General features: G+C 39.3%; 1 protein-coding gene across 2 annotated transcripts in view; it reads left to right on the forward strand.

The window, feature by feature from the left end:
* The window catches only part of LOC122793632 (protein diaphanous homolog 1-like), a 506,617-nt gene that overhangs the window by 337,154 nt on the left and 144,390 nt on the right, over window positions 1-25,073 (forward strand). For both annotated transcript variants that reach the window (XM_044061836.1, XR_006363498.1), the window contains exon 4: window positions 3,065-3,223. In XM_044061836.1, the coding sequence (XP_043917771.1) occupies window positions 3,065-3,223 (159 nt within the window). The remainder of the gene's footprint in view (window positions 1-3,064; window positions 3,224-25,073) is intronic.

Consider the following 25,073-nt stretch of genomic DNA (forward strand, 5'->3'; position numbering starts at 1 on the left):
ATCTACCAATAACAGACACTAAATAATATGAATGCCTCACATCCTGATCCATATCCTATGTTATTCAGCTTTGTGTTTTTTTTTTTTTTTTGTAAATTTTTTCTGAACTCCTTCCAGCCTGCTCAGCTGCCTCTTGTATAGGCACAGAAGGAATTATTATATTCCAGGAGAGGTCTGATATAAGTTTTGAATACTAGTGTTAATACACTTTCATCCCTTGTTGATACTTTTCTTAACAAATAGCCCATATGTTTAGTAGTTCTGGCTAACATGAGCTCAGAATGAGATTTAAAGGAGAATTTTGAAGTAGTCAGCATTCCTAAATTTTTATGTTTCTTGACTTCCTCCAATTGAGAAGCCATCAGGTAAACCGGGTGTTTAAACATTTTATTTGAAAAATATATAACTTTGCACTCTCTATATACTAAATGATAATCCTATGTCCTTTGTTTATTTGCTAAGTTTAGATATTCATTTAGTTCATATACATGAAAGTTTTTGTAGTGTAAATCCAATTTTACAATCATCGGTGTACTTTGAGATGCAGTATTTTTTTTACTTAGAAATTATTCATAACACCAGATTGAATAAGGCAGGCTGTAACACAGATCCCTGAGCAACGCCAGACTTTACATCTAGATAATGAGTGAACACTCCGAATCTTAACACTCTGTTTTCTATCCAGCAACCAATTTCCAATCTTCATTGTAATGTAACTGTTTATTTTATAACGACTTAAACACTTCATAATAACCACATGTAGTAGCCTTGGATAAGTCCAAAAAAACTGCACGAGGAAGCACACCTAGATCAAGAGCTTCTGTTATATAGTCATAAAAATTAACAAAGTTGTTCAGTGTTGATTTTCCTTTAGTGAAAACATGCTGATCAATATCTAGTGCAGCTATACTATTCATGGAATTAGTCATAAGGTCTAATAAGCATCTCTCAAAACGCCTCCCAGTTAGTTACATTAAACTAATTTGCCTGTAGTTTTGCAACTGGTCTCTCTCTCTCTCTCTCTCTCCTTTCTTGTAAATAGGAGACACACATGATAGTTTCCATGATTCAGGGACCTTATCATTCAGTTTATTTAAGTTTATGTAGGTGTTAAGTATACTTTTCATAAGAAATAACAGGTAATAGTAAATAGGTTGGCTGGATTCAGGTCTGGCCCCATGGATGTCATTTCATTTAAATTTGAAAAGCCAGCTAGTATGACTGATTCAGATATATTTGGACAAGAACTTGTTGCTAAATTGCGTAGCCAATCACCCATGGTAATCAAGCCAAGGTTAGTGTAAAAGATTAAATTCATTAGCTGTCCTACTAGCATTTGTAGTGGCTTCACTATCAATATCAAATATTGAACTAGCTCTGCTAATTTCTGCCACAGAAAATTTGAACTCAAGATTTCTTTATGTACAGAGTTATCTATACAACTTGGCTGTCTAAACACAAACCTTTTTCCTCCCAGAGGTGGTCTGTTTGGTGTCTTTAAAGCTGTCGGTTCACCTTTCAGTCTTTTTTAAGCCTCAGAATAGATTTAAATATTTGCTACATAATGCTGATGCAGACATATTCAGTTATCCCTTAAAAGAATTAAGTATTTCTGTAACATAGACCACTTTGTGGACTCTAGTACCTGGCTGGGAAGGCAAGGTAGTCCCTAAATGGGACCTGATGTAAACGGTTGGCTAGCACTGTCTTTCTGCTAACCAGAAGCTTCTGGTTTTGATCACATTCCTTATACCAGCCAGGGGTGCCATCACTAGGGGCCAAGGAGACATAGTTGCATGCTGAGAATTTTCATCCACTTTCAGGAACTCACATCAAAAATCTAAGATAAGGCAAATACTCTCATCTGTACACTTTTGCCACTGAAGACAGATTTTTGATATCTGTGCCTCCAGTCACATGTATTCCTACGTTTTGCAGGCTTGTGGAATTGAAAGTGATCTTATCTTTTTTCCAGGTTTATAGTTTGCAGAATCATCCAGTGTCAGTTCTGAAAGTCTCCTTGTATGTAGGCTTTATGTAGTACATATCTTGTGATTATTTTCTTAAATAGTTATGAGAGAAGCTGTTACATTCCTTGGACAAATATAAGTATCCTTGCTATATTTTTTCTTTTACTAAATCCCATGCAAAGAGCCAACAGCTCTTTCTCATACCACAAAATGATAGGTTACAAAGTACTTACTCATTTAGCTAGCTGGTAAGTTAACATTTTTTTGTAAAAAGAAATATGGGAGGCATTTGATGGAAGCATTTAAGATTTAGTCCATAAGATTTTTGAATTTTTCTGATGTGTGTTTATAAACATCTCTGCTGCCTGATTTTCCCATGCATAATTTCATTATAGTCTCATAAAACACAGAATAATGTCTTAATGCGGGTATTGGCTATAACAACTTTACTTAAAATAAGATAGTACTTAAACAAATTTGTGAGAGAGAGGCTGTTATGCTATACTGTTTTCATCCTCGTTTTATTCCCTAGAAGCTTTTCTCTTCCTCCCTCTATCCATGAGAATTTTTTTTTCATTTTTGCTTTTTACCAGTTTCTCAAGTGTTTTATTTTCTTGCTGTGTCTTTTTTTTTAATTCAGAAAGTCATGACTGATAAGGAACCGAGTTTTGCAGTATCACCCTGGCAAAAAAATAAATAAATAAAATACAAAGGCTTTTTGTGTCCTGCAAATTATTTGTCAAATTACATGTTATAATGATGGGTTTCATATGAGGAAATTGAGAGGTTACCTTATACAGATTACAAACGAGCAGGCTTTTGAGACATTACAGCATGTTGTTGTTGTGTCTTTCGGCTTTTCCCGGTTAGGGGTCGCCCAGCATGACACTGAATTATTACTTAAAGAACTTGCTTTGTGTTACTGACTTCTGATGACTTGAGTATGTAAAGCTTTGAGAGGTAATTATCTTCTATAACGCAGCTCTTTTTCAACGTGATCTGCATTTAAGGCTGACTGTTTGCTTTACTTGATTTTGTATAATCACACACTGAAGTCATTTTGTAAATTCTTTGATATTATACTCTGTTTTCAGACGTGGCTTGGGAAGGATGCGTCCATATCCTGACCCACGGGGTAGGAGAGGTGGTCGAGCTGGTCCTCCTGGACTTCCTGCACCGCCACCGCCTCCACCACCACCTCCTCCCCCACCTATGAGAGGAATGATTAGAAGTCCATTTCCACCACCTCCAAGGTTAGTGTTTCTATTTTGTTGTACAGCAGTGTCTTATAAGCACATAAATATTGGTTGTCCTGTGTTAAATACAGCTGCAGTGTTTCACAGTTTAGTGATGGTGTTATGTACAGTATGCTGCCTGATAAAGTACATAATTAAGACTTTAATTGACTATAGTATACTATTGCAGAAGGCAGGTTAAAATTGAGAAATATTTTTGCGACTCTTAGAACTGTTCTAGTCTACTTGATAAAACAGTGCAAATCCTGCCATGCTAATTCACAAGGATTCCTACGTTATGCTCAGTATACTGTTTATGAATTCTACATTGATGAGAACTTTTATTTCACACAGGAATTTATCAGCAAGTTTCTGCATCTTTTCCAAAAGATATGGGAATGGGAAGATAAGGTGGGCCGAGTGGTACTTGTCTGTCAACATTTTAATTGGTTTACAGTATTAACCTAGAAAATTGCAGAATCAAAACAGCTAAACATGTGTATCAGAAAGAGATGATGCAGTTGTGCAGAATAATAAAGAACTGTATTATACGATTACCAGGACTGGTCTTTGGTCAACTGGTGCCCTAGGCAAAAGGTCTCCACAGTGCCCCCAACACCACCCTGTACCCCATTCTTAGTCTACCTATACCATCCAGATTACTGAAAAAGCACCCCTGCTAGAGCGGCGCCTTAGGCGGGTAGCTAGTTGGCCTATGCTTAAGGCCACCTATGATAATTATCAAGCTGAATCATGCAAGAGTAAGTACTAACCACATTGGAGCATAAACAGCCAGCATAACGCACTTACTGTGAGACTGGCACAGCGGACAGAACAGTACTAGGCAGTATTCTCACATACACAAATTTGCACAGTATTTCCAGAAGGCATCAGCATTCAGAAACATGCCTGGGGATTCAGAAAGGACTCCACTGCTGGTGGTAAGAGCTACAGCCAAAAGGAACTATTTCTATAATGTGAGAAAGTGTAGTTTAGAGACATTTATTTAACATTTGTTAACCAGGAAATTCCAACTTGGAACAAAGCCAGTTTTCAGCAGAGGCCTGGGACAAATGCTCCAGATACATGTCTTTTTAATGTGGGAGGAAACCAAAGCACCCAGAGGAAACCCACACAAATGCAGGGAGGACGTGCAGACTCCACACAGAAGGCACCCCAGCCGAGAATCGTACCGGAGAACCTCCTGCTGTGAAGCGACAACACTACAGCTGCACCACTGTGCTGAGACATGTTAGCTCCAAAGTGGAAAGACCTCATTCTCTGATAATTTGCATGTCTTTGAATCACCTAAGGGTCTAAGTGCAAGTAGCACTTTCCTGTGGCAGTCCAGATTGGCAGACCATGCCTTGTGTTGGCACAGGCACCCTCCCTCATTCACTGTCTCTTTTCTACACACATGCACATATTCAGATACTGATGCAAACATTGCTGACACTGACACACCTCTTAACTGTCCCTGTGTTGATGTAACATCCCTCATTTATCCTCTTATTTTTTCCTGCCCCTTATACATCATGGAAGAGTACAATTGGTCAGTAATGTCAGGCATTAGAGTTTCATTCTTCTTACTGATGTTAATCATTGATCACTTCTGCAGTAGTCACAGCTATGTGGGTTATATCCTGTCAAGGATATAACAGCCAGCTTCCGTAGCTTCAGGGCACCTTCCATGGGCCAAAACCATCAGTCAGCTTAAGCTGAGCTGACTAATATGACAGGTTTTGGTGCCAAACTCTTCAAAGCTTTCCTGCTGTTGAAAACAGTGGTTCTCTGTGGGTGATTTGTCAATGGTCAGCTTGCACTGTTCCTTTGGTGGGCATATAACTTCTGTTTGGGGAAAAACCTTTGTCATTAAAAAATGTTGGTTTATTGTACTTTACCAGTTAAGAAAGTTGTTTTTAAGCTAGTAATTTGTGTTTTAATGGACTGTCACAAGACTTAGCTGTACTTTTAAACAGGAGCACAATTTTTTCATGTCTATTTAAAAGTAATTGAAAACCATTTTTTTCTGTGGAGAAATTTAATGTATTTAATTTGGGGGGCTGACAAAGTAGTTTATGGTGCTTATTACTGCACATTTATGTGAAAAAAGTGACTTTTAAAGACTTTATTTTTTACTGGCTTTTGCTGCTTATTTTCGCTGGAAAAGAGGCACTATTCTTGGCTTGACCATGGAAAAAACTGCTGGCCCTACAGCTGGTTCTTCCTCCAAAATTAGAAAAATTTAAGCAACAAGCTTTGCTACCACAGCAGGCTAGCAATTTGCCTCAGCCACAGGTGGATGATTCTGCTGTGGCCATAGCTTGTTGTTCAGACCATTCACAGTGTTTAAAACTAGCTAGACTTACTGTTATTGTTTAGTGCTATGTAAAATTGTGTGATAGGAATACACCATTGAAACATCCTTTTTAAAGCTGTGACGACCAGTGAAAGTAATGTGCCCTTTTCGAAGAATACATGGTGAACATTTTGAAGGCTGAGTACATTTTTTAAAAGACAGGTGGATAGTAAGAGCAGCAATATTAGGTTGTGTACAAAATGAAAATTTCTAGCTACATTTCTGATAGTAATGCTGCATACGGTGCAGTAACATCTATGATATGTTAACAGTTAATGCTGATCAAGGGAGGGTCTTTGAGGGGCAAAAATCCTTTTGATTGCCAGTGATGGTGATGAATTGGCAACTCACTGTAATTGATTCCTTAAGACTGGCAGAATTTCACCTCTTTTCTGTAGCCTGTATTTTTGGGCTCCTCAAAACAGGTGTTCCATGATCTATCTAATGAAACTGCATGAACTGTTCTCTAACACAGCAGGGCTGGGTCACAGCTTATATGAAAAAATATTGGTACAGTTACTGAAAGCAAGCTGTTTGGGGGCAGACGATATAATGTAGACTGTTTAAAACATCTTGGATGTTACTGAAGCAGTATGACTTAATCAGTTATAAATTAAATCATTAGTTTGGTGAAATGTATGTTTCAGCCTTTCTGTTTTCTACAGTTCACAAAAAAACCCTACGAGAGTAACAAGTAAATTGAATTAATTTAGGAAGTGACCTTAGGAACCTGGAATGAAATGTTTTTTTTTTTTTTTTTTTTTTAATAAAGCATTTCTTAGAAGGGTTGTAGTCCAACACTCTGTTTTGGTCCGATGGTTACAGGGAGAAAGGTGTTGTCATATATCCCAGTAATTAAATCCATTAAGGCATCGTGTTGTACTGAGGAAGGGACAATACAGGATGTGGCTGTAAGTGTCATGAAACAAGAGGGAGCTTGATGTAGCAGTTTTTGCAGAAGGTTTTAAGGTTGTGAGATGCAGTTCCCTGAGTCCCTTTCCTTCTGTGTGACCTTGAGCACGTCTTAACCAGACATTGTTTCTGGGTTGCCCCTTAAAAGGATCTGTGTGTCTAGTGAGCCTTCCTGGTTAACAAATGGTATTTGTTTCTGATAACTAACCACCATGACACCTGTCTCCATGCTGACTCTTTCACTTTTCCTGCTACTCGCTTACTTAACATCTTTGCCTTCACACTTCCACACGGCCCATTTCCTTCATCCTAGTTGTATTATCCAACTTGCTGCAGTATATTCAGTCATTAATTCACCCAAGATAACATCCACCTTGTACTCTCCCAGTACCACAAACCTTTTCAGATACAACCCCATAATACACAAGTTAAATTAAGTTTTAAAACTAAAATTAAATGTTAATCCTACAACCAACATATTTCCCCCAAACTGAAACTCGGTGGCAACATCCATCCAAACCCTGGACCAGCTACATCCCCATAAACCTTTAACTCTACAACCTCCACAAACCACACCCCTCCAATTCAAAATAACACTACTTGTTCTTTCCTTAGCATAACACTTATAAACAATAGAAGCATCTACAGCAAACTACCACTGTACCATGCCTGGCTTATCCTACATGCTCCAGATATAGTAGTAGTGCTAACTGAAACCTGGCTGAAAAAGAAACAAAAGGTAATTAAATTTACCCCCAAACTTTAATATACTAAGAGCAGACAGACAAAATAAAAGAGCTGGTGTTGCAGTTGTTGTTGTTGTGTCTTTCGGCTTTTCCCAGTTAGGGGTCGCCACAGCAGAACTCCTGTCCGCTAATGATTGGCAGTAGATTTTTACATGCTGAGTTGCCGGCCCAGACGCACAACCTTCAACAAAGGTATGCCCATTCACGCATGTCTCCACACAGAAGACGCTCTAGCTGAGAATCGAACAGGACAGCGTCTTACTGTGAGGCGACAACTCTACCGCAGCACCAGCTGGTGTTGCAATACTATGCAAAAAATGTTCTACCTCTTCACCACTAAGTGCTCCACAGTTTGGTAAGGCAGAAATTCTCATATTGGCCCAGAAACTCAGCCAAAACAAGACATTGTCCACCATAGGTGCTTATTTGCCATTTGGTAATAACCTCCTATTGCAGAAGACTTTTTTCTACATTTTCTCATGCAACACCTCCCAAGAAAAATACATGCTGGGTGATTTTAATATTTACTGCCCCCCCCCCGACTTGCCTAACCAGTCAATAAATCTTTATGATCTCTCACACCTGATCACCACTCCTACCTATTGTAGTAAAAACAACACTAAGGAAATATGAATTGACTGGATTCTTATCTCTGTGCCTCATAAAATCTTTACCTCAGGTACCCTAAGTGAACATCTCCCTAAAGCAAACTAATATTCAAAAGCAGCCAGTTTTCAGCATAGCACATAACCCCGCATATTTCAACAAAGATTCCTTATCTGCTTACTAAACCTGTATAACTGGAATACTGTAAAATACTTTCCACTAGATGAAGCCTTAGCTCTTTAGTTTAACTTTTTGAACATCCTAAAATGAACTTGCTCCACTTAGAAAAAAATAGAGTTAGGGCCAAACCTGCCCCCTGGTTGTCTCAAAAAACAAAACACTTATGAGACTTAGGGACAATGCCTGGAATATATGGCTATCCAATAAAACACTCTGAAATCTACAAAAATTCAGAGAACTCAGAAACCAAACTAAAACTCAGAGTAAATTAGATTAAAAAAGCATACTATTCTGAGCTGAAACATTAAAACTAGAAAAATCCCAAAACATTCTGGTCCTCTATAAATCAGCTGCTTAATCCTGGCCTCACCACTAAATCATCTCCTGCATGTAACACTAACACTACTACTAAAGTACTAACTGTGCTGATGCTTAAACTTTAATTTCAGTCTGTCTCATCATGTCTTCAAAATTCCTACCAATACCAGCAACCAGACAACAGCCCCACCAACTATTGCTCTTCATAGCATACCTCCCAACCATACAGAATAACAGAATAACTCATTTTTTACCGAGTTTTGGGGTCCAAATACTGGGGTGCCACGATTCCCAAGTGGCACTCCTCCATTTCCAACTTTTTCCCAGCTTTACCTTTTATTTTATTTTTAATTTCCCCCCTTTTTTTATTTTGAGTTGACGTCATCACGTGTGTGATGACATCAGCTCTGTCAGGGCTACCAGCCTGTCGGAATTGAGTTCAAGGGCTCCAAATGCACATTTCTGGCTGACATTCGTTCCCAGTGATCTGCGAGTGTGAGCGGGTTATTCAAACAAGCACTTTGGAAACAGTTGAGCTCAAGGGCTTTCCGGCTGTCATTTGTTCCCCGTGGCATGATCTGCGAGTGCGAGCGGGTTTTGGGAAACAGTTATTCAAATGGATTCTGTGAGTGCGAGCGGGTTTTTGAAACAGTTATTCAAATGGATTCTTTATCCAGGAACCAAACGACTCTGGTAGGAATGGGATTCTTTTTCATTCAGCAGTATTCATGATTAAGAGGATGAGAACTTGAAGATCTTCTAGCTATGAATGAAGTGTGTGTGTGTGTGTGTGTGTGTGTGTGTGTGTGTGTGTGTGTGTGTGTGTGTGTGCGAAAATGTCCCTGATTCCTATCTTTACTTAGGTCTGAAAAATAAACTTAGCTGATTTTGTAGACTTGTGGGTTCTCCGAGTATTCCTGTTTCCCCCCACGTTACAAAGACATGCATCAGGAGTGTTTCTCCCCAGGCCTCAGCTGAAAATTGGCTTCTTGTTCGTTCCAAGTAGGACTTTCCCAGTAAAGAAGTATTAAATTAAAATAAATAAATAAATTATACTTCTCACTGTTTTAGTTTGGCTTTTAGTTTCTGTGCCTTTTAGAATCATCTAGTATATGCGTTATGCCTTATGCATACTGTGTGTGCTTAAGTCTTATTGTTGCTGTTTTTTTTTTTTTTTATTGCACTGCGACCTTTATAGCTGTCTTTGCTTTGTATATTGAACTAACTGAAACAAATGAGATGTCATTGTGTGTTTATCAGAGTAATTGTGGGTTGCCAGTTCATACTTGTGTGTTTCATTGGTTTTATTATTCACAGCAACGCTTCAAGGATTCCATAAGTAAACTTAAAAAAATGGAAGAATGGTGGAATGCATTTTGCTTTTAAAATAACGCACTGCTGTTTAACATTTCTGAATCGTTTTCCACGCTCCGCTGTTTAATATTTCTGAAATGTTTTCTAAGTGGAGATTTAATCTGGAACTCGCTCAACTGTGTTGAAGTAGGACCCTTGGAGCTATTGTTCTGCTGAGTCAAATTTATTTCTGCCATAGTTTGATAGTTATCCTGTTCGTGCTTTCTGATTTCTTACATACAGGGTATTGCTTTGTTTTTATCCAGAGCCTGAATTTCAGTCGTGTATTTGTCCTGTGAATAACTGTCACTCTTGCTCTCTACTGTGTTTTTACAGTTAGCTGCGCTTTGTTAGTATCTGTGGTGGTCAAAATAGTGTGACAATCACTGTGTCTTGTTTTGAAATAACATGTGGAAGTAGTAGTAGTACTATGCAGTTTAGTTTGCCATATAATAATAATATGGAGTTCGAAATTATATAGTTTGTGAAGGTGACACCCCACAAAAAACATTTAAAATGAACGTGTTTGATATCTGGATCATCTTTGTTTAATTGTGGTAGGTTACACGATGACCTTACTACTTAAGGTAACCAGACAGTATAGTGCTAAGTATGAGAGCCATAGCAGAACATCTGAAAGGTATTTTTTAACATATATAGGTATTCTCAGACTTGCACAATTTCTAATGAGAAATATTTGTGTAGAATTAACTGGGTCTGGGTGACTTATTTTTTTATACAGTTGCATAAATGCGCTAACATTCTATTGCAGTACCTCGCGAAAATAGTATTTGAAAGATGAAATCATTCAGCTTACACTGAGCAGTCACTTATGTAGTTGTGGTCTTATGTAAAATTTGTTTCTTGAAGGCAGGCATTGTTTTAGCTGAAGAGAAATTGACATGATCATGTCTGCTGGTACCTGTGTACTTCATTGTTTACTTTGGGCAGGTGTACCTTGCTTGGCCTGTGGATCAGGGTCACTGTCCATGTGACACAGCTCAGGGTGAAGAAGATGTTGTTGTCTACCTTAACACTTGAATTGCAGATGTTTTCTGTTTTCCGATTAGACAAGTTTGCAGATAAAGTACTTTCACAACATATAAACAATTTGTGAGCTGTGGAGGTGGGGTAGATACTTTGTATTCAGTAACTTTGCTTCAGTAGTGACTCCTGCATACATTGCGTGCTATGTTCAGGCACTTTTGTGCTTGTGCAGGTTGTTTATATACTTGCCTTATCTTATGTGTGAGGGAAACAAGAAATCTTTGCTAAAGTTGAGAAGTGTGTGTGTGCACATTTAATTAGCAGAGTGAGTGTGCATTGTCTAATGAGATGAGAAACAGCAGAGTCTGCTCTGCAGCTGTTTTGCTTTGCTTGCTTGCAAGAGAAATGGCAGTCAATTGCTGAAACCTTTATAAGAGAAACCAGCATTGCATTGAAGTTGTGTGGTTGAAACCATTGCTTAACCATTGCTTGCTTGCATACGAGAGAAACAGCAGTCTGGCAGTAACTTTTGCATTGAAGAGAGAGGTTGCTTGTGTGTGTGTGACTGACTCTGGGGTCATATTTTAGTTGTCTGTTCTTCAGTTTGCATTTGAAAGTTAGTATCCCGCAATCCCATTGGAGTGGGCGGGGTTATATAATTATGTATGCAAATGTTGCGTTAATCAGCATACAGATTTGTACCTATTTTTCATGGGCCTTTGCCTAGATTTTTCATGTTTCCAGGTTGAGAGGTATGCTTCATAGCCTCTCCTTGCAACAAGTCCCCACTACTTACATAAAAAAACTACTACTTAACTTGTGTATCTCGTTCGTCTCTAATACATATAACAAGAAGGCCTGGGGTTTCATTCAGATGCTTTAATGCATACAATACAAACACATCAGGATGGATAGCAGCATCATTAAATATGAATGAACAAACAGAGCTTACAAACATACATGTTCACATCTCAACAGCTAACTACAAAATGGCAGTCAGGCTGGCACATGCTCAGTATTTATACTCTAGTGCAAGCCCTTGGATAGCTTCTTAAATGTGTATACACACATATTACTCTACATCCTCCCTCTTAAAAAGATTGCCCTAATGCAAGAGAATATCAAAGACAAGTATGAATTACTATGTACATTAGAAACAAAATACAAAGTTCATGTCCAAGTTGTTTCATATCTATTGCAAGGTTTAGAGATTCGATCATATCTCATAACATAACAGTTGGGACTAGATTTAGCAACAGGGACACTCTACGATGCACAGCTCATTGGAACTTCTGGATTTATCATAGGAACAAGAATGTCCTCAGGAACCTCCTCTGGAATTGGAACACCAGACAACTCACTCTGAGATATAGAGTCTCTCTCACAGGCTATCTGCTGCTGTATAGGCTCGGATACCAGTCTCAGTTTTTTCCGATTCCACCTAAAAGTTGCTCCTTCTGATTCTATAATGTATGATCTCGGCTCTGGACCAATATTCTTCATGGCACCAATCCGATCATAATGTTTGGATATTTGCATCCTTACCACTTCCTCCTCTCGTAATGGATTGAGCGGTTTACTAGTCTTATCATAGTAGGACTTCTGGGATAGGCATTTACACAACAGATTGGCTTTCACTGACCTGTTGCTCTTGACACATGGAACCAACAGTTGACTACTGATTTGCAATGTGGTTCTGGTTTGTCTCGACAGAAGTCTCTGAGCAGGTTAACCAAGATGTTTATCTCGAGGAATATTTCTGAGATTCAAGAGATTCAAGAAAACATCAGTATTGTCTCGCTTAGACTTCTCAAGTAACTGCTTCGCACTTTGAACTGTGTGTTCTGTCAAACCATTTGACTGTGGGTACTCTGGACTACATGTGACATGAGTAAAGTCCCATTCTTCTGCAAATATTTTGAACTGTTGGCTTGGAAACTGTGTGCCATTGTGTGAAGTAACTTTGTGCGGACTTCCATGTACTGCAAAATGGCATTTTATCTTTGTAATGACTATTCCACACAAAGATATCAGTGGCTGCTGACGACCAAGGTAGTTGCCGAATCTGGTTAAGCTGAAGTGGTTCTTTCTGTTGATGAGGCTTTGTACTATTACATACTGAACAAGAAGAAAGTGCTCTCTAAATGTCTTGTAACATAAAAGGCCAAAATACTATCTCTCTCGCCCTTCTTTTGGTAGATTCAGTTCCTGGGTGACCATGATGCAAGAAAGTAATGTACTCAGGTTGCAAGGACTTTGGAACAATTATTTTCAGACCTTTCATAATGATACCTTTGTCAGACAAAATCTCATCTCTGTATGGAAAATAAGGTTGGACTTCTTGAGGTAAAATAGATTGCTTTGATGGCCATCCATGATTGATAAAGTGGTTGAGCCTCTGTAAAACTGGATCTGTAGCTGTGTGTTCTCTCAGCTCATCAAGACATGTGGAAGAAAATTTCTCACTTCCATGACTTCAGAATCATCAAGCAATTGAGAACTTTGATTGTCATTCTGTTCAGTGGTACTTTGGGGTGATCTGAATAATGTATCAGCAAGATAAAGAAGTTTGTCTTTCTTGTAGACAAGACTGAAATTGTACTTTTCCAATCTCAGCATCATATGTTGTAGTCTTGCTGGAGCTGAATGCATTGGCTTTCTCTGGATAGTGACTAATGGTTGGCAGTCTGTTTCGATCTGGATTGGTCTACCATAGACATAATCATGGAACTTCAAACATGCAGACACAACTGCCAAAAGCTCTTTCTCAATCTGGGCGTACCGCTATTCAGTTTGGGTAAGAATTCATGATGCATAGTCAACAGGTTGATCTTCTTGTAGAATATCTACACCAAGACCAAATTTCAAAGCATCACAGGAAAGTGTAACAGGTTTGTGAACATCATAGTATCTGAGTGTTGGAGAACTAGCAATTCTCCGTTTCAGGATGTCAAATGCTCCTTGATGTTGCTCTGACCAAGACCAGGGTACATCTTTACATGTCAGCTCTCTGAGTGGCACTGAAAGTTGGCTCAAGTCTGGAATGAACTTGCCTAGGTAGATAACTATGACAAGAAAACGCTGCAGGGCTTGAACATTGTCTGGAGCTGGCATCTTGAGAATGGCTGTTTGTTTTGAAGGATCTTGTCGTAGGCCTGAGCAACATAAGGAACTTCTTGTAGCCTGAATTTGCATTTCTGTGCTTTGAGCTTAAGATTCACTTGATGTGCCTGTTCTAGAACTTTTCTGAGGTTTCTGTTATGCTTAGCTTCATCATGACCTCCTACTAGTATGTTGTCTACTATAATAGCACAAGGATACCCAGAAAAAGTTTGCTCCATTGCATGCTGAAAGACTTCACTTGCAGAATTATCCCAAATGGCATTCTCAGAAATCTGTACCTGCCAAATGGTGTACTGAATGTAGTGAGGAAAGAAGATTTTTTGTCAAGCTGAAATTGCCAAAATGAACTCTTTGCATCTAAGACAGAAAAATAGTTGCCTTTTGCATCAAGGCCATGGATTTTTTGACTTTGTGCATTGGATGATGAGGTCTTCTTAGTGCTTTGTTCAAATCTCATGGATCAGTACATATTCTGATGTTATCTCAGCTTTTCTTATGAGCTACCACCATGGAAGATGCACATTCAGTTGGAGTTTCCACTGGACAAATTACACCTTGTCACACCATCTTATCCAACTTGGCTTTGATCCTGTCCTGCATGGCTATTGGAACTTTATGTGCTGGTCTGATAACTGGACTGACCTCTGGATCTAACTTCACGGAGTTAACAACTGGAAGTTTGCCTAGTTTTTCTTAGAAAAGATCAGCATAGCTAGAAGAAATGTGCTGGGCAAAATTATAGTAGTGGTCTTTTAAGTTAACATGATGGACTTCCCTCTTAAATGAAAGCAGTCCTATTTTCAAAGAGTCTGTGAGTCCTAATAATGAATGAACATGCCTCTTGACCATATAAAATAATAAGTCATAGCTTCTTCCACTCTGCTGGAAGTAACATGAAAGCACTACTGAGCCTTTGGTTTGAATTTCTTCACCTCCATAAGCAACAAGTTTCGCACACCTTGCTAAATTAAGACTTTCACCTTTACATACTCTAGCAAATGTTTCTGCAGACATAACAGTGCGCTTAGAACCTGTATCAGCTTTGAGCTCTGTGGGTTTGCCATTTATCCAGACAGTACAAAATACATCATTATTTCCCCTTAAGTCCGCTGCATTGGCCATTTCATGACGCGCTGACACTCCATCAACATAAAGCGTAGGCTTGTCACATTCTAACTGATCAACTCTTTTCTTAAAATGTTCCCTTTTAATAAAGGAATGCCCACATTTTTTTGACTTACAAAATCTTTTAAAATGATTCCATTTATTACATTTGTGGCATTGTTGACCAAAAGCTAAACACTTTTCCCTTTTAGATTCATGATTTCCACCACAATTAAGACAGTTGGCAATGAAAGTAGGTGGGGACCCATGCTTTGAGTGTGCTGACTTACTCTTGTGCTTCACTGAGACTATGTGAAGTCTGGAATTTGCTAGAAAGCTCTGGGGTTTACCAGTAGATGCTGTAGGGGTTACAGCTGCCATGTGCTTGGGCCTGTTTCTTTTAACTACGTGCTGCATACTATCAATATGAGCTTTGTCACTGTGCCTTCTAGAGCTGCTCTCATTTGTAAGTATATTTGTGTGCTTTTCTGTGAGCTCGTATATCTGACAAATCTCAGTGGCCTTATTCAACATTAAATCACTGTCACAAAGCAAAATATTTCTCACAGCATCATCTTTTATATCACACACAGGTCTATCCTTTATCAACTCATCCCTTAAGTCACCAAATCTGCACTTTTTAGCTCTGTTTCTCAGGTCAGTTTCACCAGGCTTTTGATCCCTTGTGTAAAATAAGTGCCTTTCCATTGTAACATTTGTCTGGGGGTTACACATATTTCTAAATTTATGTTTTAAGTACTCTGGATCCTCCCTTGACTCAACCTCTCCAGCATAAATAGCATATGAAAGTCAACACAAAAAGTCCAAATAAAAAGCAAACCCCCACACAGCGGAAAACCACTGCTATGCCATGGTTTCGTAGTCACCTGCAAAACAAAGTGCAAACTGTCAGTTGGCAAAAAGATATCTCGTCTTTCCTCCCTGTCCCAGTACCAGATACCACAAGGATAAGTCTTGGGACCCATTTTCTTTAACATCATCCATGACCTACATAAAGCCAGTAAAACTGCATCCCTAGTACAGTAAGCAGATAATGTTACGGTTATCTGTATTGCAAAAAACATCAACAAACTACAAGAAATTGCGCAGGAGTCCTTCTCCTGGCAGACATCTGCCCAGCTAATCCTAAATCCAAGTAAATCCATACTAATCCTATTTAGTGCCAAACAGCTTACAATCAACAAACTCTCCTTCTCAGTTACCTCATCAAGTAAAACAAAAATTGAAGTTGTCACACATACTAAATTGCTAGGCATCTGTGTAGATGAGAACCCAAAATTTGACACACACACATCCAAAATGTAGTTAAAAAATTACACCAAAAGCTACATTTTATCTATAGAGCCAAAGCCTTCCTCGCAGATACCATAAGACAGCACATTGCCTCTTCTCTTCTCTCCTGTTGCCTACTCGAATGTATTCTGCACCCATCCTTAAAAACATTCACCTGACCTTGCTTAAACAAACTAGAGTGATGTTGCTACAAAGTAGCATGATTCACTGCCAGCACTTCTAATAGAACCCACCACTGTGCTGTCCTAAAGTAATTATAGTGGTTGGAATTCCTACATTATCTGACATACTGACAACTTTCCCAAATCCATAACATTGTGTAAAAATCTAACAACTGTCCATCCATCTCTGACCTCATTCAAATATATAATCCTTCCAGGCCATTACATTCATTGGACAAATATCTAATCTAATATTGTCAATTTTTCATCTTGCCCTCACATATGGGTCCGGATCCAATCCATCAAATCTGACTCCGCCATTACTAAGCTTGTGGCAACCAAAAAGCTCTTGGACACCTCCCCTAACCCACAGTGCACCTCTCCCTGTTACCTCAGATCTCGTTTGTTGCTTCAGGAAGACGTGGTCTAACCTTCTCTTGGATTGTCAGGTGATATTTTCCATATTTTTGTCTTTTTCTTACCCACTTCTTGCTCTTTTTCTGTATGACTAGATTTTTCTTATCTCCCCTTGGTCTCTGAACCCTTCTTTCCAGTAGTAACCATTTATTATTTATTTTATTTTTATTTTATTTGACATTTGTTGACTGGGAATGTCTGACTGAGCTTGTGCCCTTTTTCAGCAGAGGCCAGGAGAGAAAAGCTCCACAAAGTATTACATACACCGTAAAAATGTTTACAAACAATACAGTATGCATGAGGTAATATAAACATTCAATATAATGCTTGGATTCACAGTTGTAACATGAGAGTTAAAAGGTGTTATTTACAAAAAAGGCGATAAAACCAAGTTTCTCTCTCTCCCTTTTTAATGCTAGCACCTGTTTTTTACTAGGTTACTCTCCCTTTCTCCCCTATATCCTTTTGCGGTATCCTTACTACTATTGTTAACAGCTTCTTTTTTCCCTTCTCTTACCTTATTGAAAAAAAAAAACTCTCTTTTTTTTTTCTCTCTCTGAGAGATTTGTTTTGTATGCCCTTTTGTGTGCATGCTTCTGTGGGTGTGTTCTTGGACCTCCCTTTTCTTCTTCATGAATGAGAAGCTGGATAAGCCAGTGGGCCTTTAAGAAATGCACAAAATGCGGTCACAAAATTCCCTTCAGTGTGACTCACACTCCCTGAGTTTTTCCTTCAATGATTTTTGCCTTACGATCACTGAATTACCTTTCCCATTTCTCCAGGTTGCAAAAGGATCTGATCAAGGAACTGTCAGATACCATTGAAGAAGCAGTAGCTGAGGGAGCATGAGGAAAGGGGGCTTCCCAGTTGGTGACCCTACAGTCTGTAGTGAACTCTTCCATGAGGCTCACTGCACATGCAGCCAAAGGAATGAGTAGAGTGGAAGGTTCTGGCACATCTATGTGGAGGCATGCCTGGATACACCTATTCGATTTTGCCTTTTAAGTCTTCGTTTGTTAACACTCCATTTGAAGGCTCATCCCTTTTTTGTCCTAAGGTCACAGATACATTATCCAGGTGGGAAAAAGAATGTAAGACCCTTTCTGCCATGGGCATACATTTTTCTGCCCCTCAGAGACCTTACCCGAAGGGTCAGCAAGGTGGCGGTAAAATGTTGTTCAAGAAATCTCAGGGGTCTTACCAGGACACATGTGGAGAGTTTTCCCCCAGAGGCAGAGGGAGGAACAATTCTGGAAGATGCAGTCCTCGTCGCAGGGGAGGCCAACAAAATCAAGGGTTTGGAGAATTTTTCTTCAGTAAACCCTTCCAGCACTCCTGAAAGGAGGCTTGATTGCCCATCTCTGGAGGCAATCAGGGGTCGACTATCCCTGCATTGGAGAACCTGGCAAAAAATAACCAATGACATGTGGGTGCAGAGGATAATATACAGAGATTACCAAATCCTCTTCTCACTAACCCCACCCCAACAAAAAAATCCCAGATGTTCCACACAGTCAAAGGGATCAAGTAGTCATTCTAATTCAAAAACTGCTGAAAAAAGAGTCATCTAAGAGGTCCCCCAAGACCAGACAGTATTCTGAACTTACTCAAGGTTCTTTTCAATTCCAAAGAAAACAGGGGACTGGAGACCAGTTCCGGATCTCAGCAGATTAAACAAGTCAATTCAATGCCGCAAGTTCTGAATGGTCATGGTTCAGGCCATACTTCCTTTCCTGGAACAGAACAATTTGATGTGCTCCATAGACATTCAGGATGCATACTACCATACAGAAATGGATAGATCATCCAGAAGGCACCTATGCTTCTGGCTGGGATCCAGTCATTACCAGTTCAGAGTGCTGCACTTTGGTCTCACTCCTGCCCCCAGAGTGTTCACCAAATGCATGGCAGTGGTTGTGGCTCACCTGAGACAAGAAGGATTCCGGGTGTCTCCTTACTTAGGCGACTGGCTCCTTCATATCCTCCCTGACCAGACATCTACTTATTCATGCAAGAGACTCTGTTCTTCAAATCTGTTCAGAACTAGGTATAACCTTAAATTACCAAGAATCACACCTGGACCCTTCTCAAACACTGGAGTTCATAGGAGCACTGCTGGACACAACTCAGATGATTGCAAAACTTCCACCTTCCAGAGTGTTGACAATCAGGTGCCAAATATACAGATTGCTCCAGTACAAAACGGTAGCCTCCCATCATGTTTTACAGGCTTTAGTCTCAATGGCTGCAGCCATAGTTTTAGTTCCGCTGGTCAAATTTCACATGCAAATAGTACAGTAGCTTCTAGCTGTCCAGCGGTTAGTTATTCACCAACCAATGTCTTACAAAATTTTCATAATGGCCACATGCAAAAGAACCCTCTCAAGGTGGATTCTTTCAGCACAGTTGACGCAAAGTTGACCCTTTGTTCCCCTTCAGCCTCAGGCCATAATGACCACAATTGCTTCCCAGATGGGGTGGGGAGCATTATCTGGGGGAAGATGGTCCAAGGCAGCTGGTCTGCCGATGAGGCCAGTTTGCACATAAACATCCTGGAGATGATGGCAGTGCTTCTAGCACTGCAGGCATTTCAGACTGCTCTTCCTCTGGGAACAGTGGTGATTCAATCAAACAACATGTCTGTGGTCTGGTACATAAACAAGCAAGGAGGAACCAGATCATACCCTCTGTGTCGAGAAGAGCTCAGAGTGTGGCAATGTGCAATCTCATCCAACTGCTTTCTTGTAGCAGTGCGCATTCCAGGAAAGTCCAATGTGATAGTGGTCAAATTGAGCAGATCCATTCTCATGTCTCACAAGTTGCCCCTCAACCAGACAATAGCGGAAGACATTTTTCACAGATGGGGCCAGCCTTGCAGCAACTTCTTTGCATCTCCTCCAAACAAAAATTGCAGTAGCTACTTTGCCCTAATACCCCCACCGGGGGAATCCCCAAGGGATGCTGTCATACATGATTGACCTCCCAGTCTCCAGTACGCCTTTCCCACCATCCTCTTGATTCCCAAATTCCTTCAAAAAGCAAACAGGTTGAAGAGAACAGTAATCCTCATTGTCCCATTTTGGCCTCAACAAATCTGGTTTCCCTTCCTCTGGCCTCATTTGCAGAAGGAATCCTGGATTTTGGAACCCATTCTGGACCTTCTGTCACATCCAACCGAAATGATTCATCCCAACCTTCCCAACCTCAAACTGACACCTTGGTTCCTCCAATTCCATTAATAGCCAGATGATGCTGTCCTTCTCAGTTCATCATATATTGATGTCCTCCCAAAAGCCATCCACTCAAAATCTTTATAGGAGTAAATGGAAGAGGTTTGTAATATTGGCTTAACAGCATAATGTAGAGTCCTTCACAGCACCTATCCATTCCATTTTAGAATTTTTGGCTAACCTCTTTGATAATGGGGCAGCTGCATCTACAATTGAAGTGCAATTAGCATCTATGTTGGATTTTCACATTGGGAAGGATAACTTGTCTGTAATTTCCCACAAACTATGCAAAGCCTTCTTAAAAGGGATCCTATTATTAAGGCCAACTCACAAAGATCTCTCTCCTCCATGGGACCTAAGTTTGGTACTACATCTTATTTGTTCAGCCACGTTTGAACCTGCAGTGACTTACAATATAAAATTCTTATCTTGGAAAACCATCTTCCTAGTGGCCATTACATTTGCAAGACATATATCAGAAATTCAGGCCGTATCCTCCCAGTCTTCGTATCTGATTTTTCATAAAGACAGAGTTTCCTTGCATACCAACCCCTCCTTTCTGCCTAAAGTTGTTTCACAGACTAATATCAATCCAACTATACATTTGCCAGTTTTCTTTCCTAATTTCAGCAATAAAGGTGAATATATCATGTATTTGTTAGATGTCCATAGGCAATTACATTTCTATTTGCATATGAGATTTGTGGAAAGCAAGTCAGTTGTTTATTTCCTTTGCAAGTCCTAGGAAGGGCATACCAGTATCTAAAGTTACCTTAGCAATATGACTGTCTCATTGCATTTCTTTTATCTACCCCAAACAAGGCATTGATCCTTCCAAACCTGTTCGAGCTCGCTTAACCGGGGCCATGGCCACCTCTGCAGTTTTCCAGTCTAATGCCACCATGGACAAGATTTGTGCAGCAGCCACATGGGCTAATCATCATACCTTTATCACTCATTACAAGTTGGATTTGGTCTGCAGCGGAAGAGCCTTCTTTGGTTCGATGGTTCTAAGAAACATCCTCCCATGAGTCCACCCGGGGTAAAGGTAGCTGGGGACTCATATGTGAGGATGACATAAAAAATTTAGAATATCAGATAAAGTAGTAATGTACTCACCATAATGTTTCATCTGTATTGTTGGTTTTTCATCTCTATTCACATCCCCTCCCCCCAAGCCTCCTACCTTTGGTTTCTGGTAGGATGGGAAGCATAATTTATGCCACCTTTATTTTATCCATACTCCAGAAGTGGCCTCCTTACAGTATTTGCATATATATTTCCTTACCCTTCTTTCTGGGGATAATCCTAGCAAACAAGATCTAAGGTAACAGGGAGAGGTACATTGTGGGTAAGAGGAGGTGTCCAAGAGCTTTGTAGTTGCCATGAGTTTAGTAATGGCCAAGTCGGATCTGATGGATCAGATCCTGATCCATATGTGCGGAGAGATGAAAAATCGACACTACAGATGGAATGTTATGGTCAGTACATAAATTCTTTTTATATGTATCCAAACCCATCAATTCTGCTGTCAAATCACTGTTCTCCCACCACCTCCCTAAATCCTAGAACTCTGTCCTACTAGAAATGCAACGAGAACACTCCATAAAATCATTTAAAACTCAATCTACTCATTTATCAGCTGTGTACATGTGATATTCCTGGATAAACTCCAAAACCCATACTGCCACCATTCTTTTTTATGTACCTGGCCATAATCCGGCTACTTCTTCATAATCTGTAACTATCTGTCACCTACCACTCTCCACTACTACCTCTGTCTCCCTTTTACCTGAACCTCTTCAGTACTTCTTTATAATTTGCAATCATATTCATACTGTAATTAATTCACTGTCTCCTACCTAATGTAGGTGTATAGCTGATTTCATTTAAAAATAACTAGATTCTTAAAAGATTGCTATTAACTGATGATTTACTATATTCATGTCTTAAATGTCCTGCTTTCATTAAGTGTCATATCATTACTGTTCTATGTATGTTCATTTATAATGGTTCATTTACTATTATATGTATGTGTATACTTTTACTGTATTTTGAGTAATTGTTATATCATTACTATTCTACGTATGTATGTATGTATGTATGTGTATTATGTAAATCTTGTATAATTGCCTTCAATGCATTCTGTAAAATGAAACATTTCTCCCTAGTCCTTCACTGAAAATGTGCGTAATTGGACTTCTCAGGTAAAGAAAAGCAATAAGTAAATACATAAATGTATTTATTCATTCCTCTGTGGTGTAAACATATCCTTGTTTTCAGAAGAACAATGGAAAGCTGAGTTTTGCAAGACTGCGCTGGTTAGATTCAGAAAATCCTTCAGAACAGTGGAATGCAACTAGTGCCAATATGTTATTACTCAATGCTGTAAAAGTTTTAATGGCCTGCCTGAGCATATTTTGTGGTTGAGGCACATGACTATCCTACTGGGTACTAAAAATGGCTAAAATAAAATATATACACGTGCTACTGTATGTATACATACAAATACCCCCCCCACACACACACACACACACATATATATATATATATATATATGAATGATTATATTGATACATGAATTTTATGCACATCCTGTTTATTGAAACTCAAAACCTATGTACTTTTTCAATCCTAAGAGGGCTGAAACAAGGGAGGCCCTCCCATGCTCACCCACTGCAAACCTTTCTATAGTGTTTGTATAGTAACATGGACTTCATGCCAGGTGCCAAGTAGAGGATGAGTAAGTATGTGAGTTTTAGCAGAAAGTAATGGTGGTTGGTGATTACTTGTAGCGGAGCTAATAACTAACACCAGAAACAATAAAACATCATGTGGCATTTCTTCTGTTTAGATATAAATGTTTCTTGATGTGACAAAACTGATAACCCTCTGGATATTTTTCTAAAGATTGCAGTACATGCTGTGCCTGAGTCTAAATATAATCACTGGCTCCTTGAAAAAAATTGTGTCAGGGCTTGTTGAGGACTTGGTCTTTTACCAGACTAATTGTATTCCTTTATTCTTATATGACTTGTTGGAGGAAGCAGTGTTTTCATATTTGGATGTATTAGTTTGAGAATTTATAGTGACTGATGTACATAACATGGTTATTTCCACTGAGGGAGATGCTTGGATACATTTTATTTCAAAATTTCTTACTGTACTCTGTTGACAGTATATGAGCATCTTGCACACTGGAAACAATACTGCTGGGACAGTTAAGTATATTGTAGTTCAGCAGATCTGCACTGGTGTTGTGGCTGTTTCTCTCTAATTGAAAGTTGCAAGGATTAGACATTCTGGTCATCTGTTACTGTATCTTACTGGAGTTAAGTGTATTACCCGACCTTAACCTGGAAAAAGTTTTCTTTGTTCCATGTGAGTATCCATATTAAGCAACAGGGTGGGGAGGTGGTATAGATGGGGCTAGATAGGTAATAGATACCTATTAACAGCTGTGGGATTCCCATATTCCATATTCCTCAAATGCCTCACTTGCTCAGTGTTTAAAAGTTTACAGGTAAGAATTGAAGCAGCCTTGTGATTGATAAGTGCTGAGTTCTTTTGGGTTAAGTTGAACAGTCAAAAGCTGTGTAACTAAAATATAGTAAGAGACACACATTAAAAGGAATTTTTATTACTAATTTCATAAGCGTTTCCTTGGAGGTTGCATTCTTTGTGTAGTCAAGGGGAAAAGACCTCATGCTTTTTTCATGAGTACCTCCGTTGTTTTCTGAGTAACCAACACAATCCTCGTTGATAAATCAAGTTTTCAATTTTTGTAGGCTCATTTTTGTATGGTAAAATGAGTTTTATGGTTAAGTATGAATAATTTCACATTTCAATTCAGATGCTTACAGGGGCTGTGCTGTCCACAGAATTAATGTATTCTTTCTTCAGCAGCACATTTGCTAAAACTGAAATAATGATATTTGTGAAATTGTTAGTCAGTTGGAAACGGTAGCACAAGTTTCTGAAATGTAAGTAAAAGTAAAATAGTGCAAAAGGGCAGAAATGTTGAAAAGGCTGAATACACCTAGCATTGGGTTGCCTAGGGCTTTCCAGGACAGCAAGTGGGGGAGAACAAATCATGGGTAGATGATTGGTGAAAGCTAGAGGTTAGCAGATATTGGGGGAAACTGGATTACAGTCCTTCAGACTTGAGCTATAGCTATATTTTTCTGACTGTGGTTGATGCACTGACAAAGATTTAAATAATCTCCTACATATAAATCAGTTTATGCGAAGTAACTAAAATAAAACATACTAAGAAGCACTTTTATCCAAAAAACATACTAATCTTCATCAGATAACTTGTAAAAAGGTCTTGTAAATAGTGATATTAGTTACTTGCCAGGGATTAAGTTTACTGAAAATGCTTAAACAAAGGTCATTCTGTGATAATAAGGCCAGCCTGTTATGGTGTTCCCATTCTGAATGAGGGCATAGTTGCAAATTGTGTAGTAGGTGGATTCATTTGAGAGAGTTTTGCTGTTTTTACCCATTAAATACATTTTTTGGAGTATGGTTTCCCTGAAAGGATACCAAAAATTAAACTTGAAGAGGTAGTAATGTCCATACCATTAACTGCTGACTTCTTGACTCAGTGGCACCTCCATGTAGGGTTTCCTGATACATCTCTATAGCATGAAATATCAGAAACCGCTTGCCCATGTTAAGATCTGTCAAAAAGCAAATTGAAGGTCATGCTGCTTAATGCTAGGAGCCTTAACCTGAAAATGGGCACATTGGAGGCTATCCTTGCACTGGAAGATGCTGATGTCTGTCTGATCACAGAAACTCGGTTCGGGGCTGTGGAGAGCACCCCTGCCTTACCAAGCTATACTTCATTCCACACATTATGACCTCAAAGTGAGATTGGGAAGACTAAGGGTGGTGGAGTCTCTATCTTCATTAAGGACAGGCACACCTCCAGACTGGTTTGCCAACATGACGCACTGGAACTACTCCAGGTGCAACTGACAGTTGGCAAGACATGCATCCACGTTATAGCTAGCTGTAGACCCCCCTCCATGACTCAGGACACCCACTGCT

This window comes from Protopterus annectens, chromosome 1.part0 (genome assembly GCF_019279795.1).
Source record: "Protopterus annectens isolate FY-2018-M chromosome 1.part0, PAN1.0, whole genome shotgun sequence".
Classification (NCBI taxonomy): domain Eukaryota; kingdom Metazoa; phylum Chordata; order Ceratodontiformes; family Protopteridae; genus Protopterus; species Protopterus annectens.